General features: G+C 39.7%; 1 protein-coding gene across 2 annotated transcripts in view; it reads right to left on the bottom strand.

The window, feature by feature from the left end:
- Positions 1–11,141, bottom strand: part of MRPS28 (mitochondrial ribosomal protein S28) — a 72,123-nt gene that overhangs the window by 47,093 nt on the left and 13,889 nt on the right. The window contains exon 3 of one of the 2 annotated variants that reach the window (XM_036437309.2): positions 8,708–8,822. The exons of the other annotated variant lie outside the window; for it this stretch is intronic. Coding sequence (XP_036293202.1) covers positions 8,759–8,822 — 64 coding nt within the window. The 3' untranslated portion in view covers positions 8,708–8,758. Of the gene's footprint in view, positions 1–8,707; positions 8,823–11,141 lie in introns of those variants that run through there. 2 annotated transcript variants of the gene reach the window in all.

Raw genomic sequence — 11,141 nt, forward strand, 5'->3', positions numbered from 1 at the left:
CTCTCTCTCTCCCTCTCTCCCTCCCTCCTTCCTTCTCTCCCTTCCTCTTCCTCTCCCCCTTTCTACAATCAATGAAAATCATATCCTCAGGTGAGGATTTAAAAAAAAGATGATAAAATCTGACCACAGAAGAAATACACAACTCTAACAGACAGTGAACACATTGAAATTGTTAAAGATTGCTTACCTTGGTTCATTCCTCAATTCAAATGGAAACAGCAGCCAAGAAATCACAAAAACTTGGAAAGGCAGCAATGGAAGAATTAGAAAAGAAAACCTAATAATTCACAGATGCATCATGAGAGACCAAGCCAAAACCACCTACACCCTCATATTCCCCATCACTGTGTATGGATGTGAAAGCTGGACAGTAAAGACTGACAGGAAAAAGAATAATTCATCTGAAGTACAGTGTTGGAGAAGGACTCTAGGGATACACAGGCCTGCTGGAAAGATGAACAAAAAGGCCTTAGAGCAAATTAAGCCTGAAACATCACTGAAGGCAAAAGGACAAATGAAGCTGTCTTACTTTGGGTGCGGCATGAGAAGGCAAGGTGCTTTGGAAAAGATGACAATGCTGGGAAAAAGAGAAGGCAGCATGAAAAGGTGACCAAATATGAGATGGATTGACTCCATAAAAGAAACTACAGGAGCTGAGCAGAGCTGTGAGGACAGACACTGTGGATGTCACTCACTCATCGGGTCACCAGAGGTCTGAGCCAAGTCAACAACACATAACACATATAATTATTATGATATTAGAGGCCTGGTGTACGAATTTGTGCATGGGTGTGGTCCCTTGGCCTGGCTATCAGGGCCAATAGGGGCCATCTCACCCAATCCCGATTGGACAGATTAGGGCCAGCCAGCCAGGGGAAGAACTATGGAAGGTTGGCTGGCCATGGGAGGTTGGCTGTCGGTGCCCGATGACCACCAGGGGGCAGCTCCTGTGTTGAGCATCTGCCCCTAGTGGTCAGTGTGCATTATAGCGACCCGTCAGCTGGTCGTTTGGTTGACTGGTCATAACAGTCACTTAGATAGATTATATATATATATATATAAAATTAGATAGCTACATATATAGATTTTATATATATATATATATATATATAGAGAGAGAGAGAGAGAGAGAGATTAGATAGATTAGATAACTATGAAAATAAGAACATGTAGCTCCTAATTTTCAATTCTAGAAAATAAGAAATTTTCATTGAAGTCAACATTAATTTTATTTTTCTTCTCAAAACTTAGATGGCTCTCAATTCTTTACTGAAACAGGAATACTCAATCCTCTTTAATGAAGGTGATTTTATTCCTTTATAACACCAATAAAACTCTAAGACAGTATATCTCAAACAATAATTGCAACACCCTATTGTTGTTAGCTAAATGCTTTTGTGACTCCTGTCTATCAAAAAAGCAATGAATATTTATGGTGAACTTAAAATCTGCAAGGCACCATGCCACACATTAAAATTATTTTTGCCAAAAGACATAGCATATGTTTATTTTCTTAAAGTGACTTTGGATTATTTTAGAAGGAGAATTTCCTAACAGTCCTAAAATTTATGAAGTGGCTGCTGCTACTCTCAGTCATGAACATCATCACCATCATGACCATTACGAACAGAGACCTTATATCACAAACTATTAGGTCTAGTAATAATTAATGTCGTTTTCTAATACTTTAAATCGAATTTATTTAAACAATACAACAAAATTTAATCAACAATATAGTTGCCGTTGTTTTCTACTACTTGTGCCCAACGCTCAGGAAGCATTTTAATCCCTCTGTTGTAAAATTCTTGTGATTTTGATGCAAAAAATTCGGTCAATGCATTTTTGAGGCATTTTTCAGGCATTTTTCATTATTAAATTTTTTTCCAAAAGAAAGTTTTGCAAAGAACGAAACAAATGGTAATCAGAAGGGGCAATATCAGGAGAATATGCAGGTTGAGGGAGAACTTCCCATTCCAACTGGCGCAGTTTTTCAGCAGTGATTCTTGCAGTATGCAGTCGTGCGTTATCATGGTGAAGAATTACGCCCTTCCGATTAATCAGCGAGGGTTCTTTTTCTCTTAAAGCTTGGGCTAACCTTTCCAATTGGGCACTATACACTGCACTTGTAATGGTTTGGTTAGATGGTAAAAGTTCATAATGAAGAATTCCTTTAAAATTCCACCAAACACACAACATCACTTTTTTCGCATGCAAATCAGGTTTTGGCGTGGGCTGCGGAGCCTCATTTTTGTCCAACCATTGAGGTCGCCTTTTCAAATTAACATACAGCACCCATTCTTCATCTCTGGTAACAATTTGCTCTAAAAACGGCAAACGGTTTTGACGAGAGAGGAGCGAACTGCAAATTGTGACTCTTTGATTACGGTTGTTGTCGGTCAACTCATGAGGAACCCATTTTCCAAACTTTTGGACTTTGCCAAGTGCACGCAATTGATTGGAAATTGTTTTTTGTGGACAATTTAAAGTTGTCACAAGCTCTTGTTGGGTAATTTGAGGATTTTGCACCAAAAGAGCTTGAAGAGCTTCTTGATCAAAATTGGACACACAGCCTCGACCACTCTTGTCATCTAACGAAAAATTTCCCTCGCGAAATTTCTTCAACGCTGGCATTTTCTGGCGCTAACTGCATCTTGACCAAGAGCACTACAGATGTTTTTTGCAGCCTCACTTGCTTTTCTTCCTAATTGGAACTCGTAAAGCATGCAGTGCCAAATATGCTCTTCATCCGCCATCTTCTTAGCCCTAGTTTTGCAACAAAAACCAAACCAAACACAAACTTTTTCAAGCAAAACTTGTTAATTGCACTTCACACGTTCTGTAGATACCACGTGTTTGAAGGTTACGTCAATACAAGTCAACGCCAAGCAAGATTTTAAACGAATGTTTAAAAACGACATTAATTATTACTAGACCCGATAATATGCTCTCAGTTTTACTTTTGGAACAAGTTCCTTCAAACTTCATATATTTCCTTCAGTGAAATAAATGAAATAAAGATCTTAAAATAATTCACAGTGAAGGCATTATATTTGAAAGACAAGCTAAATTCAGAATTAAAGTTTCTAAATAAATTACATCCAGAAAACAGGCAGGTTAAAATATTTACAATGGCAATTAGAAAAAGAAATATTTCGCCCTGGCTAGTTTGGCTCAGTGGATAGAGCATTGTCCTGCAGACTGAAAGGTCCCAGGTTCGATTCCAGTCAAGGGCATGTACCTTGGTTGTGGGCACATCCCCAGTAAGGGTATGCAGGAGGCAACTGGTTGATGTTTCTCTCTCATTGATGTTTCTAACTGTCTCTCTCTCCCTTCCTCTCTATAAAAAAACAATAAAATATATTCTTTTTAAAAAGATATTTCATATCTGGAAATGATTTTCAGATTTAAAGAGTTTATGTTTAGCTATTAACTTTCAAAAATAGTGTGACATATATCTTTATAATAAATACAAAATAAATCAGTATAACAAAAAAAAAATAGTGGTGAGTAAAATAGAACTTCTGAAGGTTAATGTTAGTAAAAATACTAAGTCTCAAAATATGTGCATCCATAGCAATATAGTTTGGAAGCCAAATCATATTATTCCACGCTAAGAGAAGTATAGCTCTATCCATCATATATCATAGCAAATAGTTACTAATCCCATTTTGAAAAAGAACTGTATATAAAAGAAAATGCTTTCAAGAAAAATACATCAAGCCGAAACCGGTTTGGCTCAGTGGATAAAGTGTCGGCCTGCAGACTCAAGGGTCCCAGGTTCAATTCCAGTCAAGGGCATGTACCTTGGTTGCGGGCACGTCCCCAGTGGAGGGTGTGCAGGAGCCAGCTGATCAATGTTTCTAACTCTCTATCTCTCTCCCTTCCTCTCTGTAAAAAATCAATAAAATATATTTTAAAAAAAGAAAAGAAAAAGAAAAATACATCAAGAAAAGTTTTGCTTAAAAAATTAAAGAAACGACATGGGTAACAGCATAAAATCCAAATGAACAGTTATAATATCCTCAATCAGTACTAATTAAGGACCCAATTATACCTATTTAATAACTAATTTGCATTTTAAAAAGAAACACAAAATATTTTATTTTAGGTCCAAATTAAGATTCTGAATTCAAACTTTAAAAGAAACCTAGCTGTAATATACTTATGGGAAAATCTTTCCTTAAAAATTAAAACAAGCTAAAAACAAAGAATCACATTTTCAAGTATAGGGCTACACTGATTCCTAATTTACTAAATAAAAGAAAAAGGGATACATATAAATGAAGACATTTGTAAGTGTCACTTATCAGCATACAAAGTGTTTTTCAATTATGATAATGCTGTGGCTTTTAAAATAGAGGCGCTCCAAAACACTGCTCTTTTTTAAAAAATACATTTTTACTGATTTCAGGGAGGGAGGGAGAGAGAGAGAGAGAGATCAATGATGAGAGAGAATCATTGACCTCCTGCATGCCCTTCACTGGGGATGGAGCCCACAACCCAGGAATCGAACCTTGACCTCCTGGTTCATAGTCTGACTGTTTTGTGCCGGCCAGGCCAAAACACAGCTCTTTGAACAATTCTCTTGGTTCAATAGGGTTACTAACCCCATTTCGAAAAAGAACTGTATATAAAAGAAAATTGGCTGAAGTTTTAGGGGGGTAATGAAATATTTGTTAAACAGGCCAGGATCCTTAAAGAATCAGAACCCAGGGTTAGAACCCAGCCTCTGGTCATCCACTCCCATGTCCTTCCTGATACTCGCCCTACTCAACCTCCCGGCACATGCAAACACTACTGTGTCTCCTCCCTACCCCTTTATCCTCTAAATCACATGTGTCAAACACAAGGCCCACGGGCCAAATCCGTCCCGCCAGGCCTTGCAATATGGCCCGCACCGCGCTGTCATCACTGCACTCCGCTGCGTTTCCATCACAATGACAGTTTATGACTGTTCAGTAAACCATTCGGCCCGAGATTTAGGCTGGATTTTAGATTTTGGCCCCTTCTCTGATTGAGTTCGACACCCCTACTCTAAATGCTGTACAGCACCTTTAGAGGAAAGTTAAAAAGAACAGGGAAGGAGGCGGAGAGCTGAGATGCTGAAGTTTTATGACAATTTCAGAAAGGGCGCAGTGTGGCCACTACAGGGCGTGGGCAGCTGCGGAGGAGGTGGCCGGTCCCTGACACGCACAGCGGCATGGGAGGGCCAGGTGGGTGACCCGAGGAACAAACGGGATTTAGAAACCAGGGCAATGTGGGGCACAGCAGAATAGAACAATAGTTTGAAGGAGAAACAGGTAAAATGTTTCCCAATTTTATCAACCTCTTTAGAAAAGATGATCAAAGAAAATTTAAGTAGAGAATAGGAAATCTAGGGAGTATCAGGTTGAATCTGATAAAATTTCAGTTATTCAACTACTTTTTAAAAAGCCAGCAATTTCATGCAGATTAAACCTAATGGAGGAACTTGATTTTCCTGCTAAGGAGGTGGAAGAGGGGAACAAGGGGCTAGGGGTAAAAAGGCAAAGAAAAGTCCAGAAATGAATGAATGCCAGTCTTGAGAGCGCTGGCGGCTGGCGGCGGCTGGACACTGAGAACCATCCTGACCGTGCCTGGCCAGGTCCTGTCTGCGGTTTTCACACCTGCACTTCACTTTGCAAATAAAGCTGCTCTGACAGGCTGCTTCGACCTGAACACGGCGGGATTTCTTCCAACCAGTCCCTCCTGCTTCATGTGGCCCAAACCCACAGCTGCACCACTCTGCAGCCCTTGGTTTTTGGTTGTTTTGTTTTCTTGCTGACAAAGGCAGGAAATAAAGAGAGGCCAATACGAAGTTGCTAATTCCAGATCCGTTATTCTACAGCCGAACTCTACCCCACTTCCCTCCTGCTGGGCTTCTGTTTCTCAGTCTCTGGGCTGGAAACCTGTCATTTCTCTGAGCAGCCTCTCCCAGCGACCTTTCCCACCTCTCAATCTAGCCCAGCCAAGCGCTGGCCCTGGAACTGGCCCTTCGGGGTTGTATGGCAACCTCAGAGCTGGGCTTGCTGGCCCATGCCTCTCACACAATTCTGCTAGGTCATCGTCCTAAAGACCAATTCCCAAAGCACTCTTCTATCTCTCCACCATCATGACTTTTTAAGCTGAAATTCAGAATTTCCCTTTAAGGGTCCTGGCCAGTTTAGCAAAGCAAATTATTTCATCACCCCCCTAAAACTTCAGCCAAGCTGCGAGCTCATGACCACTGTGTGCTTTTAAAATATGTGCACACATTTGGTACACATCTCCCTCTTAAAGGTGCAGACTAACACCCTCCCCACCTTGAGTGTGGGTTGGGCTTAGTGACTTGCTCCTAATGAATACAATATGGGAGAGGTGACAATGTGTGATCAGGTCATAAAATACATCACACTGCCTCAAACGTGCTCTCTCTTAGATGACTCACTCTGGGGAAGCTAACTATGTGAAGACACTCATGCAGCCCACTGGAGGGGCCCACATGACGAGGAACTGCGGCCTCCTGCCCACAGCCAGCATGTTGGGAGCCACCATGGAAACAGACCCTGCAACCCAGTCAGCCTACAGATGCCTGTGGCCCTGGCTCAGGAGAAACCCTGAGGCAGAACTGTCCAGCTAAGCCACTCCTGGATTCCTGACCCTCAGCCTCTGTATGAGAGGATGCTTACTGCTGTCAGCCCCTGTTTTGGAGAACATGCTGCACAGCTGTAGATAATTCATACAGCCCTGCCCCGCTCTCTCTCAGCTCTGTGCCGTGCTCACTCTCCCAGCACCCTTTCTCGAGCTTTTAGAATCTAGCTCTTTTATTGCTTTGAGAAGGCCCTTATTTGGTTGGTTTATAAAGCCATTTCAACTATCATTTCTCTAACTTCTTTCCCCTTTGAACACTTGTATGCCTACCTGATCCTATTGCTCATTTAGCCTTTATTCATGCCTTCCTGTGCCCCCTGTGTCTCTTCTAAAAATAGCACGCGATCCTTCCTGACTGCAGTCAGCACACTGTAATTATTAAATATTGCTGAGAAAATGAACAAACCACATACACACCTGGAACTGTACTTGGTTTGCATAAAGCATGGACTTGCCAGAACCGGTTTGGCTCAGTGAATAGAGCGTTAGCTTGAGGACTGAAAGGTCCCAGGTTTGATTCCAGTCAGGGGCATGTGCCTTGGCTGCAGGCACATCCCTGGTGGGGGGTGTGCAGGAAGCAGCTGATTGATGTTTCTCTCTCATCAATGTTTCTGACTATCGCTCTCCCTTCCTCTCTGTAAAAAAAAAATCAATTAAAAAAAAAAAAAGCATGGACTTAGAGCCACATTGTCTCAGGTTTGATAACTTACTAGCTCTTGTCCTTGGGTATTTTGCTTAAAAGCCCTTAAGCTATTCTTTCCTTAGTGTTTTTAAATAAGAATTCTGTCAGTACTGACCTTAGAGTAGTAAAGATTAAATAAAATGATGCTTGCAAATCCCTTAGCAAAGTGGTTAGCAAAGAGAGTGAGCAACAAATGTTAGCTATCATTATTCTTATTAATCACAAAATACTTGCTGACATTCTGGGTCTCTGAAAGTCTCTAGTTGTTATCAAGTATCAATCTAAATTAATACAAAATTCTACAAACTAAAATAGAACTCACGCTTCCTATTAAGATCATTTTTAATTTTTTTAAACCTACTCTTAACTCAATGGAACTACAGCCTGAACTAATTGTGGAGTGCAGCTTTGACTTTTTTTCCTCTTTGTCCTATTAAGATATTAACTTCAAAGCTTTTGTGGGAACACTTAATTGCTTGCATTCCTTAACAAGCAGCCACCATCATAGTTTCCAGATTCACTTTTAACCTTTACAGTCCTGGGAAGGCATATAAGACAACCTTACAAGACATATAAACTTACACAATCTCTGGGATAATTCAGCTATACATATGTGAACATGCTACATGAAAGCAAATCAAGTTTGCACATCAATCAAATAGAATCCAATAGAATAAATCAATCCAATAAAACATTGCTATGCCATATATCCTGGGGGCAGAGGGGTGACCACTAATGCTATTAATTTTTTAAACTTGTTTATAGAGGTATAATTGACATATAACATTATATTAGTCTCAGGTGTACAACGTAATGATTCAATATTTGTACATATTGTAAAATGATCACCACAGTAAATCTAGTTACCATGTGTCACCACACACAGTTACACAGGAAAGTTTCTCTTGTGACTACCGAGAACTTTTAAGATCTACTTTCTCAAAGCTGCAACAATGTTATTAATTATAGTCACCATGACTTCTTTATTTTATAACTGCAAATCTGTACTTTCTGACCACCTTCACTCATTTTGCCCGCTAGCCTCTCCATCTAGCAACCACCAATCTGTTCCCTGTCTCTGTGAGCTTAGGGTTTTTTCATTTATTTGTCTTTTCTATCTTAATGCTATTCAAAGACTGAATTACAGGTATTTCATGAACTCAGAACATTTCTGAAATTGTATTTTATAGTTTATATATATTCTTAAGGTGTCTTACTAAAAGGTTAAATATAACAGATGCTCTTTCTTCCTAAAAAAAAAAATAACCAGAGATCTTTTAATAAAAATCTAATATAATAATTTTCAATCATCAATTTATTGAAAAACAAACACACATTTTAATTGTGTACAACATCCGCTGAAATAAAAAAAATCGCTTCATTCAAATTCTTAATTCTCTATTCCCCCACAAATACACCTTGAAAACTTTAGTTTTTGAAACATTCAACATCCATCCATTCACTCTTCATTTGATCTAAAACATCATACAACCTGAAATAGAAACAAAAAAGACTGGGAAATCAGCTTGTTTATTCCACCTTATTGTCACACAAAAGTACAAATAATATTCAGTGCAGGTGCTAGTTACCTTAGAACTGCCAATCATGCTTGTTTATAAACTGTGATTTCAGAGCTGTCAATCATGTGTGTTGTGACAAAGATGCCACTGTAGAAATAATGCTTTAAAAGATGTACTCTTCATAAACACATTAAAAAATTAGTGGACTTCACTTATAAAATTGGACTTCAGCCCAGCTGGCGTGGGTCGGTGGTTGTGCATCAACCTGTGAACCTCAGAAGTCAGGGTTTAATTCCTGGTCAGGGCACATGCACAGGTTGCGGGCTTGATCCCCAGTAGGGGGCATGCAGGAGGCAGCCAATCAATGATTCTCTGTCAGAACTGTTTCTATCTCTCCCTCTCTGAAATCAACAAAAATATATTTACAAAATAAAACTGGACTTCAGGATTTTACAGAAATGTATACCATTCATGAAAAATCAAAATACAACTTAATGAAAAGATTTCGAGAATTTGGCCCTTTAGCTAAAAGATAAGCATGGTTTAACCACAAGGATTTTATATTTCAATATTTTATATTTCTAACTGATAGTAATCAAAAGTATTATGACCATGAGTGGGAATGAGAGAATCAAACCAATCTAAATCTGGCATTTGAATTTTTGAAGCTGGCAAAAGTATCAATATAATACATCCCCTCCCCGACTTACCCAACCAACCCAATTTACTATCCACTTAGTCATTTATGTCTGAAACCAAACATCATTCCTTCCACCTCATGACCCACAATCACTCAGTCACCAAGACCTGGGCCTTCTGTCCCCTAAACTGCTAACGAAAATCTCCTTTCTTGATCCTCAGGCGTAATTCATGGAATTCTCATCATGTAATGAAGCCGAGGAAGCCACCCGAGTTCCCAGCAGAGCCGGCTCTCTCTCGCTAAGTATTCTGCAAGCACGGCTCCCTCCCACCTCCCCACTTCTATCTCCTCCTTCGCCCACTCTTTACAACTCAGTCCATGTTAGTTCCTCTGGGAAAGCTCCTGGCAAAGCTGATAGGTTCAGTGACCCCTTCTCCAAACCCCCACAGAAGCCAGGAAACCTGCTATATGCGTATGTTCACTCTCTGTCCCCACAACTGAACCGTCACCTCCCTGAGAGCAAGGGTGGCCCTCAATCTGTGCACTGCTAGCATTAGACACACAGGTGGCTCATTAAATACCTGCTGACTCCATGAAAAACTGTACATGACCCACTTTATTTAAAAATAAAATAAACAGCTTAATTCTTGAGACTCATAAAATGTATTATAGGTATAGTCCATGCCAACCAAAGTAATCAACACCATAAAGCAATATTTTGGACTTAACGATGTTCTTAAGAAATTTACTGATTTACTTACAAATTCACAGTAGGAATCGGTACCACCTCAAACTGGTATCACTTGCGATCCAATAATCCATGTTATTTTCACTACTGGTCCTGCTGGAGGTGTTAAGGTCTCAACCACAGTATCTGCTCATGGCCAAGACACTCAGCACCTGACTAGTTCAACGCATACTGTTTCGATATGTGACAAACCCTATGGAGAGCTCAGTGAACAGCCTCAACACAGGCAGAACTGCAGCCTCACTCTTCAGGAAGTCAGTTATCTGGTGGCACCAAGTCGCCACAGAGCCCATGCAGAGGTTAGCTGAGGACTGCTGGAGCTGCCAAAATGCACGCTGACGTTCAAGTGCACACACTCACCTAGAGAACAGGCTGCAAGGTTCTTACACAAGCACTAGTTGTTCTTATTTTTTCAGCACAACAAACTAGGTAACCAGTTTCCCAGGCATTAGAAATTAAGAGGTCTAAGCTAAAAATGCAAACACAGGGGCAGCAACAGAAAAAGAAAGATGACACCCATAGGTTAAACACAAAAACTACATAACTGGAGGTTACATAGTTAAGGAGCAGTAATTCTATATATTTGAATTACGATACAACACAGAAATTAATGTTTATTACTTTAATCCTGGTCATCAAAAACAAAGACCAAAAACACAGATTAAACTACTTTAGGTCTAACAATGTTCAAAGAAAGTATATGACACTTTATAAAAAGAGTCAATCTAATAATTAAAAATTAAGTATTACATCTATAAAGAGTTAACTTTCTACTCTTTGTAGAATAAACTTATCATTCCCAAATAACTACAGGGTTGCTGACTCTAAGCTACTAATAATTGCCAGACATTCAGGTATCACTATAATTATGATAAAGCATTCATTCTGAAACAAAACCTGGAC

The sequence above is a fragment of the Pipistrellus kuhlii genome, unplaced genomic scaffold, assembly GCF_014108245.1.
Source record: "Pipistrellus kuhlii isolate mPipKuh1 unplaced genomic scaffold, mPipKuh1.p scaffold_m20_p_14, whole genome shotgun sequence".
Taxonomy (NCBI): Eukaryota; Metazoa; Chordata; class Mammalia; order Chiroptera; family Vespertilionidae; genus Pipistrellus; species Pipistrellus kuhlii.